Source organism: Mastomys coucha, unplaced genomic scaffold (genome assembly GCF_008632895.1).
Source record: "Mastomys coucha isolate ucsf_1 unplaced genomic scaffold, UCSF_Mcou_1 pScaffold20, whole genome shotgun sequence".
NCBI classification, from domain to species: Eukaryota; Metazoa; Chordata; class Mammalia; order Rodentia; family Muridae; genus Mastomys; species Mastomys coucha.
This window is the reverse complement of record NW_022196903.1, coordinates 30,076,553-30,102,719: the sequence shown is the minus strand read 5'-3', so window position 1 is coordinate 30,102,719 and position 26,167 is coordinate 30,076,553. Positions and strand designations below refer to the sequence as shown.

At 36.8% G+C, this 26,167-nt stretch overlaps 1 protein-coding gene across 6 annotated transcripts in view; it reads left to right on the top strand.

Annotated features, from left to right (window-relative positions):
* The window catches only part of Cnot4 (CCR4-NOT transcription complex subunit 4), a 108,602-nt gene that overhangs the window by 51,734 nt on the left and 30,701 nt on the right, over window positions 1-26,167 (top strand). For 3 of the 6 annotated variants that reach the window (XM_031381521.1, XM_031381524.1, XM_031381526.1), the window contains exons 3-9: window positions 580-777; window positions 8,358-8,444; window positions 9,139-9,240; window positions 9,872-9,997; window positions 13,536-13,669; window positions 21,965-22,022; window positions 25,396-25,645. In XM_031381521.1, coding sequence (XP_031237381.1) covers window positions 580-777; window positions 8,358-8,444; window positions 9,139-9,240; window positions 9,872-9,997; window positions 13,536-13,669; window positions 21,965-22,022; window positions 25,396-25,645 — 955 coding nt within the window. The remainder of the gene's footprint in view (window positions 1-579; window positions 778-8,357; window positions 8,445-9,138; window positions 9,241-9,871; window positions 9,998-13,535; window positions 13,670-21,964; window positions 22,023-25,395; window positions 25,646-26,167) is intronic. The other 3 variants (XM_031381522.1, XM_031381525.1, XM_031381527.1) reach the window with 1 other exon arrangement.

The following is a 26,167-nucleotide window of genomic DNA, read 5'->3' as shown; positions in this document are numbered from 1 at the left end:
TATTTAAAAACAAAAAACAGAGTAAAAAAGAATATGGGCTGAGGATGTGGTTTAGTAGGTCAAGTACCTACTGTGCATTCCTGAGGACCAGAGTTGGATCCTTAGCATCCATGTAAAAGACAGGAATGTTAGGGAAGGATCCTAGAGCTTGCTGGCCTGCTAGGATAGCTACCGGTGAGCTTCAAATTCACTAAGAAACCCAAAGAAATGAGGTAGAGGCTTCCACACGTGTACACATCCTGCACATAATAACAAGTATATAACAATATTTTAGCACATAGTAGGATATCCTTAAATATTTGTTTATTATAAATATAAAATCCATATTTTGTTGAAAGAATTACTTTGCCTTTTTATACAGCATCTTAGCAACATAATCTAAGAACTGTGCAAGGTGTTATGGGAATACCAAGATTGAATAGTTGCTTTTGTTGTTCTAACATTTGTGTTAAATAGTCTCTGTTAAGCTTTTATAAAGAAGGGAAACTAACAATCACACACCTGCCATTCAGAATTGGATATTTATCATTTATTGTTTTCTATTTAATGTTGATTTTATCTTGTTTGTTATATTTATAGCCATATCCAGAAGACCCAGCAGTTTACAAACCACTTTCCCAGGAAGAATTGCAAAGGATAAAGAATGAGAAAAAACAGAAACAAAATGAGAGAAAACAGAAAATCTCAGAAAATCGAAAACATTTGGCTAGTGTACGTGTTGTACAAAAAAACCTTGTGTTTGTTGTAGGTCTGTCACAGCGCCTAGCAGACCCAGAAGTAAGTCCTCTTCTGCTTTCACTGTCAGTGCAATAGTCTTACTGTGTTTGCCCATCTTATTTGAGGATAATAGTTGGCACTGATAACTTGGAAGACTCTTCTGAAGCCAGGCAGTGGTGGCGCATGCCTTTAATCCCAGCACTTGGGAGGCAGAGGCAGGTGGCTTTCTGAGTTTGAGGCTAGCCTGGTCTATAGAGTGAGTTCCAGAACAGCCAGGGCTATACAGAGAAACCCTGTCTCAAAAAACAAAACAAAAAAACTTCTGAAAATAGTAAAGTTTTGTAGAAATTATGAATAATAATAATAATAATAATAATAATAATAATAATTTTTAATAATGTTTACAAACCAGTGGCCAAAGCTAGGTGGTAGTGGTGCACTCCTATAATCTCAGCACTTGGGAGGCAGAGGCAGGTAAATCTCTGAGTTTGAGGCCAGCCTAGTCTACAGAGTGAGTTCCAGGACAGCCAGCACTAAACAGAGAAACCCTATCTCAAAACAACAACAAAGCCAATGACCAGTTGTGATCTTAGGCCTGCCTTAATCTTCCTGGGTTTGTTTCCTCAATAGTAAAACTAAGGGCTTGAACTAAAAACCCGTCTAGTGATGGTAGTTTGCGAAATGGATAATGAACCTGTCACCCTTAAGGCTAATAATGAGTTGTGAGTAGGGTTGGGTTTTGTTTTTGTTTTTGTTTTTGTTTTTTTGTTTTGTTTTCCCTTTCCTTTTCCTGTGGCTGTATGGACTAAGTAATTGAAGACAAAGTTACTTGACCTTAATAAGAACTCTTAATCAGCTGTCCAAGTTGTAGAGTGTGTGTGTGTGTGTGTGTGTGTGTGTGTGTGTCAGTGTATGTGTGAAGGTCCAAAGAGGAGTTTGCAGGACTCAGTTCTCTCCTTCCACTCTGTGGGGTCAAACTCAGGTCAGCAGGCCCAAGAGTGATTGCCTTTAGTAGCTGAGCCATCTCAGTGCTCTCCAAGTAGTAACTCGTTCATTCTAAGCAAATTTTAGAGAAAGAAGGAGAATTTGACTAAGTGAAATGAGAGACTACATCCTTTGTGGTTCAGTTCCCTGATTGATGGCTATACTGGCTGGTTTTGTGTGCCAACTTGACACAGGCTGGAGTTATCACAGAGAAGGGAGTTTCAGTTGGGGAAGTGCCTCCATGAAATCCAGCTGTGGGGCATTTTCTCAATTAGTGACCAAGCGGGTAGGGCCCTTGGGTTCTATAATAGAGCAGGCTGAGCAAGCCAGGGGAAGCAAACCAGTAAGAAACATCCCTCCATGGCCTCTGCATCAGCTCCTGCTTCCTGACCCGCTTGAGTTCCAGTCCTGACTTCCTCTGGTGATCAACAGCAATGTGGAAGTAAGCTAAATAAACCCTTTCCTCCCCAACTTGCTTCTTGGTCATGATGTTTGTGTAGGAATAGAAACCCTCACTAAGACAATGGCTCTTAACCTTTCTCTTTTCTCTCTTTTTTTTTTCCCCTCCTTCAGTTAGGCTTATCAAAGTTACTCTGAGCTCATGCTTTCTTGGGCTTTGCATATGCATCTGTTAATTTTTATTTCCACTATACCATGAAAGGCTTACAAGATTGTTGGAAAGGAAAATTGAAGCTTGTGTCAGCTAGAATGTTTGCTTCAGTAAGAGAGAGCTGAATTTGGCGTCTTCTAAAATGAGTCCTTGAAGTGAGTTTGAGGTAATGCTCCTCATGAGGGTTAGCTCCAAGGTAGAGCACTCTCAGGCCATTTCTAGCAGCTTTTTGCTAACTGTGACAGATACCTGGCTGGGTAGTGGAGTGCACTTAACACAAGATTTATTTTGGTTCATAGTTTCTGTCTGAGGTTTTAGTCCATTGTTAGCTAGCTCCACTGCTATGGGCCTAAGGTTAGATAGATCATCCTGCCAGGAGCTGCATGTGACAGAAGAGGCTTCTCATCTCATGCATCGAAAGGCAGAAAGACTGACAAAACAAGGCTGGGAACTAGATACCTTTCAAAGGTACACCTCAGAGACCCACTTCATCTGCATGGGACCCACTTCACATAGCTTGCACCACCTCCTAGTAATCCTTTCAGTGAGTTCAGCAGCAAATTGACCACTGACTAGACCATAGTTTTCAAATCTACAAGCTGCACACCAGGCCTTCAGTATATGATCTTCTGGGGGCTAACTTCATATCTAACCATAACTGAACCTACTGTCTCTTTTTGTAAAGACTAGAAAAGTATATATTCACTGATTGATGAGTTTGTACTGAGGCTTTAAAATTCCTCTGAATCAATAGAGGAGAAACTTAGGGAGCTGTTACTTGGAACAACCTCATGAGCATTAGAAATGGATGCAACTCAAAAATTACTAGGATCTGGATCAGCATGATGGCTCAAGGAGTAAGGGTGGTTGCTGTGGAAGCCTTAGGACCTGGACTCAATCCCTGGAACACATGTAATTGTAGAAGGAGAGCATTAACTCTGCTGAGCTGTCCTCTGACCTTCATACATGTGCCATGGTACACATTTACTCCCCTTTCCTGCCCTCTGCTCTTACCACACACCTAGGATTCTAGGCCCAGGGAATGCGGTAGTGTTTTATATCATAGTCAAGAGACCTGCTTCTTTGCAAAGGGGTTGGTCAAGAATTCATAACTGTAATCTGAACATTCAGGATAGTAAAGCAGGAGGGTCATGGGGTTGAGTCCGGCCTGGCTACTTAATGAGTGCCAGGACATCCTGTCTTAAGAAGCAAGATCCTGTCACAAGAAACAAAATTAAAGAATTTTAAACAGAAAAGGAAATATTAAGGAAAGAGTTCATTGTAGATGCATAGTATCACTTCAACAATCACTTCTTCCTTGTTTGTAAGCTTCCATTTTTCTGCTTTCCTCAGATGGACAGAATCCCACACACATCTCCTATGACCACTTCCCTTGAACATGACTAAAACTTTGCTCTAATTTGTCTCTTTGTCCCATTCAACATTGCCTTTAAGAAAATGTTATTTCTCCCTCCCCCCCTCTCTTTCCCTCCCCCTTTCCCACCTCTGTGTGTGTGTGTGTGCTTGTGTGTGGATGTGTGTGTGTGCGCGCTCGTGCGTGTGTGTGCGAGCGTGCGTGTGCGTGCTCTTGCATGCTATTGAGGGTGTATACATTCACGATGTATAACTTTGGAGCTGGTTCTCTTGCCTTTCTATGGGTTCCAGGCTTAGACCTCAGCTTGTCAGATGTGTATAGTGGAGCCAACGTTCTGGCCCACTTCTGTCTTTTGCTACTTTTCCCTAACTTCCTGATTACTTTGCCTTTCTGAAATTGCTACTTCAATAACTTCCTGGGGCCCCCATCCTGATTTAAGAGCTTTTGAGTGTGAATTTACCTTTTGTTTGTTTATATATCTTTAGCTCTAGTATTGGAAACAATGTGGAGCCACATCTAGAAGTAGATTGATTATCAGATGTATTCTTTTATTAGTCAATAGAAAAAAATTTAGGAGCTGTGGTAATTTGATGACATTTAAGAGGTAATTATATGTCTTAAAAGTCCTAAAATTTCAAGTTTAATTAGGATATTCATTCCTAATTAAGTTTTAAATTTTGTAAATACATACAATGTTTGATACTGAAGATAAATTAGGTAGCAAGGCAGACAGACTATACTCAATAGCAAGTTTATAGGCTAGTGGAGAAGACAGAATTCAAATGCTCACACATTCCTGAGCATTTATGAAAAGAGAAGTTGGGGGCTGGAGAGATGGTTCAGCAATTAAGAGCACGTATTGCTCTTGCAGAGGACCTGAGTTTGGTTCCCAGCACCTACATGGTGGCTCACAATCATTTATAACTCCAGTTTCAAGGAATCTGACTCCTCTTCTGGCTCTGAGGGCACTGCATATACATGGTGAGCGTACATATATGCAGAGAAAACCAAAAACCAAGCAAAAACCAAAAATCTTCCCCAAGAAAAAGATAATTAAGATCAGCTTTGAGAATTAATAGTATTAGCTAGGCAGCAAATAAAGTCAAGTAGTGTCCCAGGTATGTTGTAGCTCCAGAGAGCATTCAAGAGTCTGCACAGTCATTTCATGTATAAACTAGAAACTGAGGCAGAGACAGTGAGCTTGTTTGTTATGATAGGTCTTCTCCTATATTCCTGTATTCTGTCCTGATGACTGCTTTGTTAATCCATTCCTTATTCACTTGTGCAGCATCTGATTGCCACCTTTTGTTCTTCTTTGTAGTGTCCATGAATATTTAACCTTGTCCCCAAAGAATACTGCTGCCTTTGTTTTATCAGTTGTTAAAATCTAGTGTTCCTGTTAATATGGAATGCTTAAAATTTTGCATTTCCTTTGCTGCAGAAGCCTATTTTATGTTATTGATGTACACATCCATGTTTTTGTTTTGTTTTTTAAGACCAGAGTCTATTGTTGATACTTGAACTCTTGAAAATCCCCATCTCATATTGTGAACCATCACACTTAGATTTCTGTATAATTCTTTTCACTTAATACTAACACGATTACATTTTTATTTAAAAATCTACTGATTACCTATACCGTGCAGGCACTATGTAAGACTGTGAGCATGCAGAGTATACAAAACAGTGCCTGTTTATCTGCAGAGGTTAACAGTGTTGTTTGAGGAGCACTGTATTGCTTTAGCAGCACATAGGGATAGCAGCAGACCATTGCTGGGAAGATAAACTGGTCTTCTCTGTCTTTTGGGTAAAGTGCTTCCTGCACAGGGAACGCCTAAGTGTTTTTGGATGAGAAAGACTTCTTTATGAAGTCTTTGGGAGGTTAGAGTCCAGTGGTTGGAGTAAGTTGAGTGGCACTTCGTTATTGTGAAGGCTTTGCTAACAGTGCTGAGGAGTGTACATTTTATTCTAAAGGCAGTAAAAAGCTGTCGTAGTTTTTCAAGAATAGAATGACATGTACCATTTTGACTACCAGATGGGCATGTCAAATGTAATTTTATACCTATCTTATTTGCCATGAAGGTATTATATCCAGTTGTTTGCCAGAAACTATTTCATTGTCCACAGCTAATATTATATAAAGCATCTTTTTTTGTTGTTAGATCACATTCATTTTCATTTTACCATGCATTCTTGTGTGGTATAGAGTAGTTGAATTGGAATATTTTGGGAAAAGACTTGTATTGATAACTTCCCAAAGCCCCCAGATTTCTTCCATTGTACAAGCAGAAATCACTGCTCTTGAATGAAGTATTACCCATCTTTTCCTGAATGACCTCAGTTAACCCAACCTATCAAGAACATTTGACACAGGCACCACTGCTTCCTAAATAATGGTCCCCTGAGTTTGCCCTTGCCTGTACTGCTATAAGTCTATACTCTATTCCATAGCCAAACAGATTGTACTCATTTTCTTACATCCCTTAGAAGGACCTGCATGACTTTATGACAGACTACCTCCTCAGCCACATATGCCACTGGATTTTCTGTCTTAATGAAAATAACACAGGTTTCCTTGCGCTATTCTAAGCTCTTGATCTCCCTTATTCCCTAAATGCACTTGTACCAGGTGGGATGCCTGTATTCCAGTTTCAGGAGATAGCATGTGTTTCATAAAAGAGAAAAACAAAAACATCCATGCATATAATATCTTCAAAACATATATCCAGGAAACAGTAATGAAAAGACCTTTTCTGCATGTAAGTGCTTGGGCATAGTCACTCTTGAACCTACCTGGGATCTGTAGCCTTTTAAGCCAGAAGCATTACTATCACTTTGGAATTTACTATGTCAGTTCTCAGGCTCTGCCTTAGAACTATTGAATCTGAAGTTCTTTTTTTAACTTGTCTCTCAAATGGTTTGTGTTAATATTAAATTTCTTGGAGTAGTGTTTTTACACTACAAATAACCTTCCATCTAATTTGTAGACTCACTAAATGCGGCAGTTAAAATTACAGTTGTTTCAGTATATGTTTTGGCAATCTAAGTACCATAAAATGATATGATTTCTGTAAAACAACTAGTAAAATTTCAAAGTATGTATAGTCACTTCTTAATTCCATATTTTCTATAAATTCAATTTATGTCAAAACTGAGGAAATACTTTAGGTATAATATGAACTCTCTAGCTTCCCTTAACTATCAACAGGCTTCATAGCTACATGCAGAAGGTATACAGGAACCACTCTTGGGTAGGGCTAGTTTGAGCCATGAAAGGATCCCTGGCTTTCATCTTCCTAATGCTAGGAGTGTTTCCTTTTTATTTTAAAGTCTCCCCCCAAATCAAACTTCCACAGACCTCTAAAGTGGCCCCCTCAGGGCTTCCTTCATTGAGAAGTGCTACTATAAGCTCACTTATGGTAAGAGCTGCAGATGCAGAATAGCTGTGTCCTGCCAGCCTTGGGACAGATATTTTAGCTGTGAGGCTGTTAGCTGAACTGGTATTCTTCCATTAAAATTGGCTGTCTATAACCTTACATTTGTAAACACCCAAGTTATAGTGAGATTAGTGTGTATTAAGTTGGATACTGCTAAGAATTAATGGCACAATGCAGACTGCTCATTGAAAGAGGTTGTTGTATGTAAAGTTCTATGAAAAGAATAAAATTTAATGTTGAGGTAATTATAAGTCATGGGAGAGATTTTGTATCATGTAAAATTCTGATCATATTAACCAAAACCAAGGTTATGTGAGTTTGTAAGAAAATCTAGAATACTGTAGTAATCAAGTAACAAAATAACAGAGGTGAGAGAGATATGAGGGAAGTACACATTAAGAAGTAACTTAGGTATTTAGACGAAGAAATGTAAGTTTTCCAAATGTAACTTAGCAGTAAAGATTACGGGGAGGGAACAACCTATGAGACAATTACAAAATAAAATTTACTGATATAGGAAATTACACACACAGTGATAAATCATAAACCATAGAAAATTGAGGGGACACTTAACATGTTTGCAATTTATAAACAGTGCCTTAGTATAATATGCAATAGATTTATGAGACATAAATGTCATTGCTTATGCCTATTCTTTGTTTCTCTGTTCTTGAATATAATTTTGATCATTACTACTTCATAAAAATTATCTCTTAGTGACAGTACAGTTGAATTCTGTAAAAGTAATATCCCATAGATTATTGACACAAATATTAGAACATAATATTGCAGTGGTTTTTTTTGTTTTTTGTTTTTTGTTTTGTTTGTTTGTTTGTTTGTTTGTTTTTTGAGACAGGGTTTCTCTGTATAGCCCTGGCTGTCCTGGAACTCACTTTGTAGTCCAGGGCTGGCCTTGAACTGGGAGGTCCACCTGCCTCTGCCTCCCAAGTGCTGGGATTAAAGGCGTGTGCCACCACTGCCCAGCATAATGCAAAATTTTTAAGTCTTAGTTCCTATAGAGTGTTCCAAAAAAATAGCTCTTAGTTTGTTTTTTTTTTATTAAATTCCTGTGATTTGACTACATAAATGCTCCTAGGAGGTAGTTACATTAATTAGAAACTTTAAAAATTACCATTGTGTTTTTCATTTACAAGGGACGGTGAATGTTCTCATTATAAGGATAAAGATGACTAAAGCAGGGACAGTTTATGCCTTATTTCTTCTTCTTTTATAGGTTTTAAAACGACCAGAGTATTTTGGGAAGTTTGGTAAAATACATAAAGTTGTCATCAATAATAGCACATCATATGCAGGCTCACAGGTAACTCATTATAGGGATTTTTGCCTTTCCTCCCTAGGTCTGGGCTTGACCTGGGCTGTCAGAAGGAAAGAAGTTAAACAGTGTAGTAACCGCTCTTGCTGGGCTGCGAGAATTTTTATGTTTATTTGATCCCTCAGGACTTACAGTGAATTACTTGACAGAAGGAGAGGGAAATAGAAAACAAAAATTAACTAATGGGATTAAAGTGTGGTGGTGGGGACTTAGTCTGCTACCAGGCAAACCTGATCATTGGATAATCAGAAAGAAGTTTAGATATTGAAAACTTACTAGAGCAACTTTGTCATACTGACAGTTAACAACTTACACAGATAGTATTTCTTTTTTAGAGTATTTACTTTGATACAGCGTCTTTAAATTTTAAAGTTCCACTTTTAAACTTTTTTTTAACTTTGATAAGCCTGTCAAGCTACTTTTAAAAAATAGGGAGGGGGGAAAAAAAGGGAAGATACTATTTTTTAAAAAAAATTTGTGTTAGAATCCACTTATACCTTTGAATGAGCTAGAAAAGGGAATATTATATCAAAAACTACTACTTCTAGTTATTGATTGCCATTATCATGAACAACAGTAGTAGTAACAAAATACCCTTAAAATTTTGTAGGCAGGTTGTAAAATACTTTTTCAGTCTTAATTTGAAACTAATAACAGTGGGATGGGATGTGCTTCACTTTAGGGTCCGAGTGCCAGTGCTTATGTAACCTATATCCGGTCAGAAGATGCTCTCAGAGCAATACAATGTGTCAACAATGTGGTGGTAGATGGTAGGACACTAAAGGTAAGGTGTTTCTCTTAATGTTTTTCCTATCCTTTAAGAGGAAGGGGTACGATTGGGAAGCAGAGACGCGTCTGGCATTTAAATGGTAACTTTGAAGGCATTTACTTTAAAGATTTGTCTTTCAGGTTTTCATGCTAACCTGTAATACACAAATTATTTATTTTATTTACTGGGAATACACATTATTTAGGAGATAATACTTTAAAAATCTGACTTTCATGTGTTTCTTATTTTATGAAAATAGAACTGTTATCATCAAAAGAAGATAATAGTTCTGACTTGTTGGTTTGTGTTTGGGCAAATAATCCCAACCAGTGTAAATGGAAGGGGGATGACAGAGTTAGGAAAAAGAATCTCTCTTCTTCTGTATTGAACAACTTAAATTTGGAACAGGCACCTAGAGAAGATTTGAATTTGTAAATTCTGGAAACCATATCTGTTTTCTCTAAGTCTTCTAAGTAAATGTCTACAGTATATCCACCAGTTATAGTTCAGCTTCCTAGCGCTCTTAGACATGTTTTATTTTATGTCTCATTTTAGGTAAAGTAAAAACATTAATCATGGAAATTTCCATTGTGGTATTAATTCATATTTTGAGTCTTCTTTCTCCTACTCCTTCTTTTTCCTACAGGCATCTTTAGGTACAACAAAGTACTGCAGTTATTTCTTAAAGAACATGCAGTGTCCAAAGCCTGACTGTATGTATCTACATGAATTGGGAGATGAGGCAGCCAGCTTCACAAAAGAGGAAATGCAGGTAGTAAACGCATTTGAATCACCAATTTAGTACAAAATAACTTTTCAAGTTAAAATTATAAAGACAAAGACAAAGATTTGAGTTTTTGAAAACCCAGTATTCCTTTAAAGTAACATTTTCTAGTGTATCTCATAAAATATCTCTTCTGTGGACATGGTTACAATAAAATGAGTTTGTGGTCAGCTATGTTAGAAAACTACCTTAGTAAATCAGCAGATTCATTTGCTGCAATATGTTCCAGAGGCTTTACTATGCTAGCATATATTCAAAAGGGAATTTAGCTGACCACAGGAAACACTTTAGGAGAAGGTCAGTAGTGTGAGGGCCAAAGAATTAATTTATTAGTTGGGGTGTTTGTTTGTTTTCGATACAGGGTTTCCCTCTGTAGCCCTGGCTATCCTGGAAATCACTCTGTAGACCAGGCCGAACTCGGAGACTTGCCTGCCTGTTTCCTGAGTGCTGGGATTAAAGCTGCCACCATTCCCAATTGTAGTTGTGTTGTTGTTGCTTTTGTTTGTGTGGTTTACTTGTGTTCTCTATAGAGTATTCTAGAAAATAATAATCTGTCCAGTGATGCTGATATTATTTTCAAGCAGTGAGTCTCCTTTGAAAGTATAGAGTAGTCATTGTTCTATACAAGGTGACTTGAAGGCTTAATATCCTATCTTCTTTTTTACGTTTCCTCTTCTCCTGTCTCCTTTTAATTTGTAGTATAAACATGCTTTTACAAGTAAAAAGGTTGACCATACGGCATATTAAAATGAGGAGGATACCAAAGCACAATGCTGCGGTTCCCTTTTGTAGATGAGGACTTCAGATTGTTGCTGAATCTTTTGCTGGACTTTTGCAGAAATACTTCTCATTTAGAAGGTGGGGGGCATTCATTGCTACTTTTTATTCAAGGAAAATCTAGACAATATATGAGCTCCTTTAAATGCAGATTGTAAACAGCATGAAGTTTTGTCTCTTTTGACTTGGAGCTAATACAGATTAAGTCCCATTATAATAAACAGCTTAATGATTCTTGACAGTATTGTCTTTGAAATTCCAAACACTGTTAAAAAATGATACTCAACAGGGCAGACAAAATACATATTTTTCAGTTAGTACTTTAAGGCTTTGTTTTGTTTGTTTTTGAGTGATTTTTTTTCAAAATGAAATGTTTTCTGAGTATGTATGTATGGTGTATATGGGTTAATGAAGCTGCATGTACCTGTGGAAACTAGAGGTACACGAGTGTCTTTCTGGATGGCTCGACAGGGTCTGTTTGGTTGATTTGAGAGTGCTGCCCAAGAAGTCCCTAGTATCCTACTGTCTTCTCCAAACAGACTGTTTTGTTTACATACACACAGAGTCCTGAACCCAGGTCCTCATGTTTGCACAGCAGCATTTTGCCCATTGAGTCAGCTCCCTAGTTCCTGGGATAACTTTGAATCTAGATAGCATTTCAAACTGGAGCATATACTTAATACTCACATGCTGTTACAGTGAAAATATGTCTAAGGATTTCCAAATCCAGGTTGATCTCCATGTAAATTTGTCATTGAATAGTAGGAGAAAAATACGTGTGGTGGGATTTTAACTGCCTGTATGAACTGCACTATAATCACTTATGAATCAGGCTGACATAATAACTCCTGAAGTATTGATTACAGAAAGAGTTTTATAGGTAGTTCAAGGTTTAAAGATGAAAAAATTACACACACACACACAAAATCATAAAACATTCTTTTTACGTGAGTTAAAATTTTTTCTGATAGTTTCTTTGCTGAAATATTTCTCAGTATGGAAAGAAAATTTGAGTAAATTGTATCATAGCAAATCTCCAAAACCATCTTTCCTTGTTGCTATATAGCTCAAAATTGAGTAACTACCTTGGGTGTCAGAGTAAGAAGCAGTGCCCTGTGTGCTGCAAATGATGCAGTTGTTTGTGCATAGTTAGATGATATTATCCTGCCTAATCACTTGATTTATTCTGTTATATTTTCATTTTACCACAACATATACTTAAGTCACAGTTTTAAAATCATTAATATTCCCATAGTAAATAAAATGTCCTTTTAGTTAAGACACACAAGCAATGGTAAACAGTCACTCAGAAGGGATTTTATTGTCATTTACTTTTGTTTACAGTTTGTTTCTTCAATGAATCTTTGCCTGATTTCTCCTGTACCATTTGTGGCATTGCCTTCTGATAGGAAGAGCTACCCCAACTACACTGACAGATTTTACACATACACACAAACACACACACACACACACACACACACACACACCAGGTGCCAGCAACTTTTCTGTAAAGACCAGTCTCAAAGTATCTTAAGATTTCTAGGCAATTGTAGCCCCTGTCACTGTGCTCCACTATCCCTATTGTAACACTTCACTCTTGATATTATAGCAAGAAAGCATGCGTCCACACAGTGTATAAATGAGTAACTAGATTGTGCCCAGTGAAGCATTGTTTCTAAAACAAGAGACTGGCTGTAAACTGCTCATTCCTTGATTAGAGTTAAGACATGAATTTTCATTTTGTTGTTGGTAGGGAGAAAGTAGATAATAGAAACCAATTGGTATCAAGGTGGAGGAAAATGTAAGAAGACTGTGGATTCATTCATTATACTATTGATCTCTATGTACAGCCATCTATTGATAAATTTTGTTTAAGCATAGATGGTCTAGTTTCCTTCTACTTGCTCTGACAAACAGCATGACCAAAAGCAGCTTATGGGAGGAAAGGAGTTATTTTCAGCTTATAGGTTTTAGTTCATCTTGAGGGAAGTCAGGGCAAGAACTCATAGAGTAGTGCTACTTCCTTTCCTACTGACTTGATTATGCATAGCTAGTTTTCTTTTATAGCCCAGAAATAGTGCTACTGTCCATAGTGGGTGGGGCCAGCCTCTCCTACACACCAGTTAACAAGCACGGTAATCCCCATAGACATGCCCACAGGCCAGTGTGATCTGGACAGTCCCTCAGTTGGCATTCCTTCCTAGGAGATTTTAGGTTGTGTCAAGTTGACAGTTAAAGCTAACTGGGGCACCAGAAAACTTAACTCAGTTGTAAGGAAGAAGCTGGGAGTAGTTTTAAATTTGTATTACATTTATTTATTCATTTATGTGTATATGAGTGCACACATGTACATGCACACATGGCATACCACATATGTGGCGATCAGAGGATAGCTTGTGGGAGTTGGTTCTCTCCAACCACATATGTTTTCCAGGGATCAGATTCAGGTTGTCAGGTTTGCCAACAAGATCCTTTACCCACTGAGCTATCTCACAGCCTTCTGGTGCATTGATATGTGAAATTGTTCTTTACATAGGGTGCTGAAAGAATGCTTTGGCCTATGAAGTATCTGTAGTTTAACTTGGCTGCAATAGCTTGTTGTTATTAAAGTTTGGTAGCATCTTCCTCATGTTTCTTTTGACTGAAAAAACTAATATTTCGTTTAATAATTCAGAAAGGAACGAAGCATTTCATACCAGACTTTTTTTATTTTGAATCCCACTGCAGTTTTAATTTCTTTTTTCGTTAGGCGGGTAAGCACCAAGAGTATGAACAGAAGCTCCTCCAAGAATTATATAAATTAAATCCCAATTTTCTTCAGCTATCTACGGGTTCAGTTGATAAGAATAAGAACAAAGTGACACCATTACAAAGGTATGATACGTAAGTATGATTAAGTATTGATACCCTAGTCAGATGTTTGTCATTCTTTTCATTGTGTATGTTTTTCTAGGCAAAATTCATAACAAGATCTATCATTTATGCAGTCTTCAATTATATAGAAATGTCAGATCATAGTTTCTGACTTTTATTTGATTTTATTTTATTTAGAGTAGCCCTCATTTGGCCTGGAACTCACTATGTAGACCAGGCTGGCATTGAACTCAAAGAGATCCTCTTTCCTCTGCCTTCTGAGTTCTGGGATTAAAGGCATATACTACAAGGCATGGCTGAGTTGGAATTTCTCTTGCTCGTTGCTCCCTGCTAACACTTCATCTTCTTGATGACTTCACTTTTGGCTCTTAAATCCAGACTCCCCTGATCCCAGAGCACCCTTTCACATTGAAAGGAAATCAGGGATCTGTGTGTAGTGCTCACATCTCTAATCCTAGCAGGCTAATGCAGGAGGGTTACAAGTTTGAGGTCACAGACTGGACTACATAACAAGTTCTTGGCCTTCTCAGGTGTATATAAAATAAGAACCCTTTGTTGGGTAGGGCAAAAGAAAACCAAGGAGACTTAGATACTGAACACTCTTGCCATCCAATTTAAGGTTTCTCCCTGATACAATAAAGAAAACATGTTATAAAAGAGAAAGCGGTCATTACCCAAAGTGTGTGTGTTTGAGTCACAAGCATGCGTAGCTGTTTAGTCTAGAGAAGCAATGGTGCTCCATCCTGTGAGGAGAATATCACATAGACTCTTACTCCTGGGAACAAGTAACCTTTCTGTGTTCTACATCTACTATGGTTTGGGTGATAGATACTGGATGAGAGTTGAAACAGATTTATAATTTTTTCTACAATGTCTCGTGCTGATTTGGTGATCTCTGTATCTTAAAATGTACTTTGGTATAGGTTGTCAGAAAATTACATAGCTAAGTAATAATTTGGGGATTTTATTGTGTCTTAAATATTCTTTAAGTGATCTTTTAATGTTCCGCTTTAAATAGTAGAGTCTGGAGTCTAGTAAATATAACCAGCTTTCAAACATATCAATAAGAATTACACAGATTATTGTTAGAATCTTTCTTCAAACATATTCTTATGTTTAGAATTTAAAAGTAGATATCTTTGCCTTTTGATGTTGAATATTATTTAAATATTTAGGACTATTTAAATGTGAATTTATTTTTATACACTTACACATATGGATATATGTATATAGATATGTAAGTAGAATTTAGGATAAAACAGAAAAGTTACTATATTTAACAATGTGAGTTTTATTTACCTTGAAGTTAGGAATAGGAGCTAAATCCAACCATATCTTTTGGGTTGAACAAACTGACCCTCTCCTTTGATAATTTGTACTACTCTTTCTAGATGATGAACCATGTGCTATTTATTGTTCATTACCTACCACTTCTGGGATGCTTGATAAACAAATGAGATTATTGTATTAAACATTTCTTATAAACTCAGCATTTCTATACTCAATCATTGTTCTTATTAAAAATAGTTTTCTGTATAATTACATTGCTTTGAAATGATGGAATTCAAGTGTTGAGGACAGAAAACAAGGAAGCCATGCAGCTGTAATGCATAAGGATGAGTATTGGGGGCTTTTGTGTAGATTGGGACATTGTCCGTGCAACAACTGAAGATTAGAAAAGGAATGGCACCTGGCTGGTTACTATGCTTCAAACACTGAGTAAGCCTGGTGATAAGAGTCACCGTGTACCACAGTGTGATAAGAATCACTGTGATCATGACTTGACGTGGCTCACACAGTCCTTATGGGAAAATGAAGATGTGAAGTTCATACTGAAACAAAAGGAAGATGTAAATAAAATTTTAATGTGCTTATTTAATCTTCATGCTCCTGTGTGGCAGATATTGTCGTTATTACTGCAGATAAGAAAACTAACTTTGAGTTAAGTGTTAACAAGTATTCTACACAAATGTGCTGTAGAAACAAGATTTTAACCCAAATCCTTGTCACTTTAAAAGCTAGACTCATCTCACTTTGCCTTCATTTAACAGGTTTAAACTATACCAAAAATTTAAAGGAAAATTGCTAGAAAAGAGTTTAACATTGCTGGGCAGTGATGGCGCATGCCTTTAATCCCAGCACTTGGGAGGCAGAGGTAGGTGGATTTCTGAGTTCTGAGTTCGAGGCCAGCCTGGTCTACAGAGTGAGTTCCAGGACAGCCAGGGCTACACAAAGAAACCCTGCCTCGAAAAAAACAAATACAAAAAAAAAGAGCTTAATGTCAGTCACATTAGTTTTATTAAGTGAAACCACATCATAACCATATTTGACTCAAAATCTCTTGCAGTGCATTAGAATTATAGCTTCCAAAGAATTGATAGTGTTTTAAGCTTCCTTCGACCACAGATAGAGGGCGCTAGTATATTATATAATAAAGGTTTTGAAAGGAAAACTTTTATAGGGAATCTACCAGTTTTTATTCCTTTGAGAGGAAGTGTATATTGTTACCATCACCATCACCACCACCATCACCATAGTTAATGTTATCTTTTTGTGGTGCTTTGGAACAGATCCAGGGCCTTCTGTGTGCTAGGCCAACACTTCATCACTGACCCGTTACTTACTGAAAATTAAGTGTGCTCTCATAGATAGGAGCCATCTGAATGCCTTACTAATAGATTAGAGTGGGAGGAATTAGTGCAGTACTCCTGTTCTCTGAATTTCTTGTACCTCTAAGACTCAAGAAAAAAAGATGTAGTTTGTTAAAAGTGTACAAGATGCTCTCAAGCAAAGCTTGTTAAAGCATGAATAGGTATTGAGATACCTGAAATTGTATGCAAAAATTTACATGTCCATTGTTTTTCTGTGGAGGCTTTGCTGTGCTGCCAGCAGAGGGCTAGGAGGTAAGTGGTAGAAAACAGGGACTCTCAGCATGTGCACAGGAGCCACAAAAGCAGCCTGCATTTTATGGGTCTCCCAAAAGACTTTCTTCTTTTACTACATACAAATGACTTATAATCTCCATTTTTATTTTTGCATAAAACCCAGAATTATTTATTAGTTAAATAGGTGATACTCTGCTAAGCTTGGCTACTTGACATAAAAATTGGCCAGTTGCTAAGGATTTGGTTTTCTGTTTTGGATTCTGTCTTTTAGTTTCAGGCAGTTCCTAACCTGTTCTGACTTATATGTAGTTACTACACATGTGCATAAATGGTGGGGAGCTACTATACTAAGTGACCTAGGGGATCTTACCCCTCTTAAATTCACTGTAGTTAAAGTTATTAGAGCCACTGATTTAAAGGATTTATTTAGAAAAGTTAGACGAAAATTGTAAGTAATTGCCCCCACCTCCACTTCAAAGTAACTACCTCCAGAGACTCAGTGGTAAAAGTGAGGCTGTTTATTATCTTGCAAGGTGGGACAAAAACTCAAAGTAACAGGCAGCTAATTAGCCACTCCCATTAGAAACAAAATGGTCGCCCTCCTTCTCCTCCTCCCTTTCTATTTCCTCTCTCTCTCTCTCTCTCTCTCTCTCTCTCTTTCTCTCTCTCTCTCTCTCTCTCTCTCTCCTTTGTCCCTTCCTCTTGTTTTTTGTTTATTTTTCTTTTGTTTTGTTTTTGGAGACAGAATTTCAGACAGGGTTTCTCTGTATAGCCCTGGCTGTCCTGGATCTCACTGTGTAGACCAGACTAGCCTCAAACTCAGGAATCCGCCTACCTCTGCCTCCCTAGTGCTTTCACCACCACTTCCTGGCAAAGTGATCATTCTTATATCCCTAATGAGGGCCCCTTCCCTTTCTTCATCGTATGCTGAATATTCAGGGAGGTTTCTCTATGTCATCTGATTTTTATTACCCACTCCCTTCAGTGCATATGCTTTGTCTTCTGGCCTGTATTTTCCCATCCTGATATTAAACTTTAAGTTTTAGTGAAAGGTGGCTAAAGACCTAGACAAACAGGTATATACTGTTTGGACAAGGAATCCCAGCTTATCTACACCCTAACCCCATTTGAGGTACTTTTATATTAAAAATACCACTGTATTCTTATTTCTCAGTTAATAATGTAGGCATAAATTTTTTCAACCTACTTTTAGTAAACATTCAACCTTTCCTCTTCTCCACCACCTACCAGAGGTAGTAGAAGAGAAAGGTTTCTAGGATATGGGGAAAGTGGACCTTTTTTAGAAATAGTTCCTTGGGGGTGAGCTCGAGCTTCTTTGACAACAGTTCAGTCCCATAGCAAACACCAAATACGACTCAGCAGCTGAAGACCAGGCAACAGGCATGAACCAGCAATTGTAGTTCAATCCTGAAGAAACTGTTCACCAACTGCCCTGGGGTGAGGCCGTGGAAGCAGCAAGCTGCCCCAGGAACCCCACAAGCAGTTCTTTGATGAGTTTCTTTCTGGTGTCACCACTAGTGGAGATCAACAATGCTTTATAAGGCAAACCTATACATGCATGTTATACGTGAAGAATAGCAGGCAGAGCAAACCAAACCAATGCTCTCTGTTCATCTCCCATTGTCTGTGGGGTCATACTTAGACTCATCATGGGTCATTCCACTTGTGTGCCCCAGCAAAACATCATTTGACATAACTGACTTTCCAAACAAACCAAAAGTTTCTACTTCAGAGTAGAGAAAGGGATGGTTTAAGATAGGGCACTGAGGGACTAGGGAAATGGCTCAGCAGATACTTGTTACAAAAGTATGAAGAGCAGGGTTCAAATCTTAAGCACACCTGTAATCTTAGTGCTGGGGTTTGGGGAGGAGGTACGTAATTACTAGTAAACAGCTCTGGATTTTATGCAAAAATAAAAATAGAGATTGTAAATCACTTGTCCACAATGGAAGAGGAATGTCTTTGTGGAGATCCATGAAATGCTTTCTCCACACCAGCCTAGCTTCTGATTTATTAAGAGAGGTGGAGAGTGATTTAGCAGGCCATAAGCAGTCACACAATTGTTCCTTCTTTGGCCTCCATGTGTACACGTGGGAGCACACACTAAAGTGTATACACAACATATAAATACAGAAATAACAGTGTTTTAAAAAGATAAGGTTCTTCAGGCCCTTATTTTCTAAAAGAGAAGATATATCAAAAAAACAATTGTGAATAACTCAAATATATTTTTTTGAAAGTTAAACTTCATTACAGAGATACAAGATTAAAATAATAAATAAAGGCTTTACCTGCTGTGTAGGAAGGCTGTCACATCTTTCAATATCTTTCAAGTTCAGTATTAAGAATAATTGTTAGCCAGGTGAGGTGGTACACATCTATAATCCCCAGCACTTGGGAAGCAGACTGGTGGGTCCTTGTGAGTTCAAGACCAGCTTGGAAAGCCAAGATTATGTAAGAGAGAGACCCTGTCTGAAAGAAGCAAGAGAAAGAGAAGAGAAGAAAAGAAAAGAAAAGAAGAAAAAGAAAAAGAAAAAGAAAGATTAACTATTTGTGCCTGCCTGTTGTTATAACATTTACTTTCGTTTTATGTTAAGTAGCTCTAGAGATTATGAGAAAACCAATTAAAGCATTTGCCCAGCTATACACACTCCAGGTTTGCTCAGGCATTTATTTTCTTGCATGTAAAGAGCTAATTATACCACTTAAAAGTTGGCCATATTTTAATAGCATAGTAGTAGGTTAAATATTGATGTGTATTTGAAGCCTATACAAAATTAGCATGTATTCTATAATGCAAATTTTGCATGCCATTAATTTAAATATATCATTTGTGGTATCAAACATTTAAATATCTCCCGAGTTTTTTTTTTTAAGACTTTGGTAAACATGAAAAAATTAAAATGAATTTATCTACTAAATTTATCTAAAAAAGAAAATATATTAATTTAGTGACAGTATATGTACATTTGTATATACAGCAACATGCCATTGAAATTTGGAATTGTTCATCTTATTGGCATTTTTGTTTATTTAAATATATGTTTAAAATGTAACTAAAATAAACTGACTGTTTTCAATTTAATAAACAAGGGAACTAGACCCTCAGCTTTTTTTTTTCTCACATTTTTCAGTCCTCTATGTGAATTTTTTTGGTCCTTCTACTGTATAATTGTCTTATGTTAAAAAAAGTTGTTTTAAGCCTTCACGAAACTGTTTTGGTTTAGTTGGTGGACATTGTCACTACGGAAGAAAGGGATGTGAAAAATCTAAGCATTGACTTTTGGGACACATTAGGAGAGCAAAATTTGTCTAGTTTAAGATTGCAGCAGAAGTCAGTTATGTGACTTAACTGCTTGTCTACAGATAGTTTTGAGCTTAGGGTTCTGCATCTTTAAAATAAAATATTGAAATTTGACTTTGACTCCTCTCAGTTGTAAAATCTAGTAACTTGAGAGACTTAGTGGACTTGATCCCTTTTCACTGTGTCCTTTCTTTCGATTACCTCTGTTGTTTGATCATCACTAACCAGGCGTCCTAGTTTGCCTTCTGATGCTGGGTTCAACACTGGGGAGCAGAATTTTGCAACTTGAGGAAAGGGTTTACTTCAGCTTTTGACTTCCCGTCCATCTTGACCACAGAAAAGTGCTGTTCATAGCTTACTTAGCTTGCTGTTTTATACAACCAGAGACTATCTGCCCAGGAGTGGAACCATCTACAATCTTTATTCAAAAAAAAAAAAAAAAATGCTATATAGACTTTCCCACAGGCCAGTCTGATGGAGGCACTTTCAGCTGAGATTCCTCTTCTCTGATGACCCTAGCTTGGTCAAATTGACAGAAAGCTGAGTAGCATGTCAGGTGTTTGAATTTATACCAATAGAGCCAGAATCTCTGTAGATAATGATTGGATATGCTTCATGCTCCGAATAAATGGAACACACACATGCTTATATATTTAGCTTTTGAAGAGTTTCCCAGCACTTGATTTCAACTTAAATTTCAAATGAACTTCAGATTAATTTAAAGATATTTATTCTTGGAATAGAAATATTAGCAAAACCTTTTATGAAAATGTGTTTATAATTTTATCTATAGGGTTTATACATACTTTTTCTGGGGGCTATATTTATTTGTATGTGTTTGTGTATGTGAATACATATAGTAGAGAACAGACTCCAGTAAGTTGTCATTTGTCATTCATGTGTTTGCATACACACACATACACACACACAAAATTAGTATTGTTTATTTCCAGAAGGTTTCTTCACTCTGGCCTCTGTCTACTGTCTTTGTCCTTTAAATATTTTGTGTTTAAACAATTTGATAACTGACCCTTGTAGACTGTCTAGCAGAGTCTAGTGTATCTAGTAGCATCTCTGAAGAAGACAAACTTGGGATTCAGCTTGGATACTCACCCTTAAGTTTGTTTAGAGCAGTTAATTGTTGTACTTATTTGTAAAGTAACTATGCAGGAAATAAAGTAATTTTAAAGAAATCTGTAATCTTAATTTGCTTCCTTATTTCTTTGGACACATCTGGGTAATACTTTTGTTTATGTTCTGAACTAAGTGGAATTAGTTATAGAAATTATGTCATTAGGTTAGTGTGATAGTAGGGATTTTTATTTTGTCTTTGAATGAAACACATTAAAATGGGATTTAATTTACAATTTCTGTTTTAACCATTGTATATATTTTCTCTATATGAAGATAAATGTTAATATTTTTGTCAGAAAAATGTTTTTATTAAAATATATATTGTTTATCTTGCTTGTATATGTGTAATATGCACCCTTGCATTCTGTTCTAGCAGACAGGATTAGTATATGTAGAAATATTAAAAGAAATGTATGGATTCTAAAAGCCTATAAAGAGCATTTTTATACTTTTTGTCCTCTGTCAAACAGAAAAATTCGTTAATTACTGTTTCAAAAACTATAATGGATGTTTTTATTGCATGCACAAAGCTAAGTGGTAGGTGAAGATTTGCTACTAATTGGAGTAGTGTCTGCTATGGTATTTGCAGTACTGGGATTGGACCCAGACTTTTTCACATACTAGACAAGTACTGTCCTACCAAGCTGTATGGTAGCTGGGCAGCCTACCATCAGGACAGTTTTAACCAGCTCCTTTCTCCTCCCTCTGAGTTATTTATCTTAGCTACAGTTTTGGAAACTATTATTAGAATGTGAGTTTCTCGTGGGGTAGAGAAGGTTGAGACTGTCCCTTGTGTTTTTGAACCCTTCACATTTTACATAAGATCTTGCACTATAGTATCTCAAAGACATGAAGATGACAAAGTGTTTATTTTTACTTTGGGGGAGATTTTTGTTTTTGTTTTTAAATTATTCTAGAGCGATTTACTGTTCCTTTTACTTAGTTTGTTTTCTTTTGCAGCCCCATTGACAAACCTTCAGATTCTCTCAGTATAGGGAATGGTGATAATTCCCAACAGGTAAGATTTTGATAAAATGTCTTTTCATTTGTCTGCTATACCTAAAAGCAAAGTGCTCTATGCAAGCAAATTTTCCAAATTTAAAAATTCTTTATATACATTGATACAGTTTAAAAACACCTTGCTGAAGCCTTTGTTGTGTATGGTAGTTAGCTTCTTTTCTGTACACACTGTATAGTCTGTAAGTTAAGTCAGTCCCTTTTTTTTCTTTTTTCTACTTTTAGAATTATTTATTTTATGTACTTGAGTACCTTGTAGCTATGTTCAGACACACCAGAAAAGGGCATCAGATCTCATTACAGATGGTTATAAGCCACCATGTGGTTGCTGGGAACTGAACTCAGAACCTCTGGATGAGCAGTCAGTGCTCTTAACTGATGAGCAATCTCTCCAGCCTCCAAGTTAGTCCTTTTAATAAGTCAGAATTCCATTGATAACCACATAATGTTGCATAGTATCATACTGCACCAGTGTCTGTCAAGTCAAGTTCCTGGTTGTTCTGGTTCCATAAAAATGGTTCCCGCTAGTTTGCCTTCTGAGTTCTTACTTTGGAATTATTTTGTGGGATATATTCACAACCAGCAACTCTCCAGTGGAGATAAGGTGACAGCTTGTGGGATTGAGATCTCTCCTCCCACCTGAGTCTTAGGAATCAAACTTAGGTTGGAAGGCAAATATTTTTACCTGCTGAAGCATCTTTGTGGCCCCATCCACCTTAATTTTTTAGTTTTTTTTTTTTTTTTTTTTTTTTTTTTTTTTTTTTTTTTTTGCTGTGGGGTCATTGACTGAACCTGGAGCTTATGAGGGCTAAGCCCTTGGGGTTTGGCATATTTTGTCTTCCCAGCACTGGCTTATGGGCATGTGCCTCCACACATGTAAGCACTATGTGTGGACTGTGTGAGCACTGAAGATTCAGGTTCTCATGTACAGTAGGCACTTTATCTACAGAGTCATCTCCCTGGACCTCCACACATCTGTTTATATTGGGAAAAATATATATACTTCTAATCTCTTGAATAAAGAACGGCCAATTTCCTACAGTGTAGGTGAAACTGATAGAACTAAAATGTAGTATTTTTCTAAGTGGTTTACTTACAAATTCTATACAATAACTTAAAAATATGTACCTTTCTATCTTTTGAGTTGACATTATTATTTTTTTTTAATAAGCTAAAAGTAGTTGGGGCTAGAGAGATGACTCAGCAGTTAAAAGCACTTGTTGCTTTTGCAGAGGACCGATACCTAGAACGTGTATGTGGTGGCTCACAACCATTCTACCATTAGTTCCAGAGGATCCAATACTCTTTTGATCAGACACCTGACACACATGTGGTGCACATACTTAAACACATGCAAAGCAATCATACACATAAAATAATATAAATCTTTAAAAAAAATTGTTTAAAAAAACAAGTTAAAAGTAGTTACAAAGACATAAATTTTAGCATATAATCAGTGTATTTCTCTCTCTCTCTCTCTCTCTCTCTCTCTCTTTTTTTAATTTTTGGTTGGTCTTATTTACAAGCTGGCTTTGTATTTGCAGTGTATCTATGTATGGATGCTGGCCTTGAGCTCCTGATTCTCTTGCCTCCACCTCCCAAGGGCTGGGCTTACTTGCATGTGTAACCATGCCAAACAGTTTTTTTCAGCCAAAGTACTATATTTTCAGATATATCAAAGGACACACAATATTTGATACCCATCACCATATTTTGGTTACATCATATTTTGATACCAGATTTAGAAAATTCTATTTTAGAAAATACTTATGCTCGTCAGCAGTTAGAAACTTTACTTTTCGGGGGCTGGAGAGATGGCTCAGCGGTTAAGGGCACTGACTGCTCTTCCAAAGGCCCTGAGTTCAAATCCCAGCAACCACATGGTGGCTCACAACCATCCATAATGAGATCTGACTCCCTCTTCTGAAGTGTCTGAAGACAGCTATAGTGTATTTACATATAATAAATAAATAAATCTTTAAAAAAAAGAAACTTTTCTTTTTGAAATATAATATACCTATTTCTCTTGCTATCACCAAGTTGTATCTTAATGCATTATATTTCTCATAGATAAAAGTAAGGCTCATAAGTCCTCAATTTTTAATCCAGGTACTCACATAAAAGCTGAGTACAGCAGCATATGTCTATAAACAGGAGGATTCAGCAAAGCTGCCTAGATGAACTCCAGGTTTAGTAAGAGACCTTGTCTCAAAAACTAAAGTGGAATATATATAGAAAGGTACCCAGTACACATTTCTGGCCTTTGATGACCTTATACACATGTCCATGTACTCATATGAGCACATATAAACACACCAAAAACCAAAACAAAACACAAAGAAGCTTATAAATTTTGAATGGAAATGTTTTTTGCTGTGGCAAAAATGTTTTTACTGTTGTTTTGTTTTGTTTTTGTTTTTGTTTGTTTTTGGTGTGGTGCTGAGAATTGAACCTAAATGCTTTTATGTATATTAGGTAAGTGTGCAATTATATTCTCAACACAATGACAAGAATTTAAGTACCTTTTTTTCCTCTTGACTTTCTATTAATACTATTAAGTTGATCAAAACAGCATATATTGGAGTCAACCTAGAATCATTTTTCATGTATTCTTCTGTGAACGTTGGTGACATTAAGTGAATTTTCAGTAATCTTAGTCATGCTTTGTTTTCCCAAGACAGTTTGTATAAATAGTGCACGATAGAGGAGGAGAGGTAGATTACTAGCCTTCAGACTGTGCAGTTAGGTACCTCAGAGGCACAGAAAAACTTCTTATTAGAAGCACAGGGTTTTCTTTTTTCCTTTTGGTTTGTTTGATTAATTGTTGTTTTTCATTTTCATGCTGGGAATTGAACACAGGGTGTTATCTGTGGTTATACTCTTAGCCTTCAAAATTATTTTTTAATGATTGTTTGAGAAAACCTTGATTAGATCTTCCTTTATTTTGGTTAAAAACTAAAATACTTAGAATCATCTAATTTGCAAAAAATGATAGTCATTGGAGTCAGTCACTCTTATTATCAGTGTGAGCATCCCTGATCATTTGTCCTTGCCCCTAAGGCTTTCCCTCTTGAGCACTTGCTGTATCCTAGACAGCAAGGATTTGGAAGCTGAGTTGGGGAGTTGGAAATTACTAGAAATAAAATTGTAACAGACTATGAGACCAGCTTTGTCTTTGCAGTTACACATTTCTTAAGTACGTGTGTAAATTAATGAACTGTTTGTTTTTCTGAAATTACATACTTTGATTAAGAAGTCAATTGTTCTCGTTTGAAGACCACCATTTGAAACCATTTGTTTGCAAATGTTTTAAATTGTGGTTTATTAAGATATAAACTTACATCAAATTCTTCCTTTTTTTTTTTTAAATTTAGATATCTAACAGTGATACGCCTTCACCACCACCTGGTTTATCAAAATCTAATCCTGTCATCCCCATCAGTTCATCCAATCACAGTGCAAGGTCTCCTTTTGAAGGGGCAGTAACAGAGTCACAGTCATTATTCTCAGACAATTTTCGCCACCCCAATCCTATACCAAGTGGGCTTCCTCCTTTTCCCAGCTCTCCACAGACACCCAGTGATTGGCCTACAGCTCCAGAACCACAGAGCCTCTTCACATCAGGTATGCAACAGCAATGCCTAGTACTAGTAATCAGACTCAGAAATTGACAGATTAATGGGATACATTTTAGTTGATATACTTCCCTCTTCTTTTCTCTCAACTCCCCTTTTTTTAAAAAAACATAAATTATTTAAACTACATGGAACTGGATAATATGCAAGTTGTTATGTTGCCTAGAAATTACTGTGGTAGAAAACAGATTTCTCAAGAAATCATTTGTTGTGGTTTCTCAAATAAAATCTCACTGTTCTGGCTGGGCTTGGTTGCAAATGCCTATAATCTCAGGAGACGCAAGCAGATCTAGCTTCATCTGCAGAGGGAGTGCTAGGACAGCCAGGGGTCCACAAAGAAACCCTATCTCAAGAAAAATCCAAAAGGAAAAAAAGAAAAAGACTATTGATCTGAGAACAACTAAGGAGTTAACTTTTAAAGTCAGATTGTGTTTATATAGTCAAATTTAAGATCTTCTCCCTAAATGACAAATAAGGAAATTCTTTAGTAGTAAAAATTTACTCCATCTAT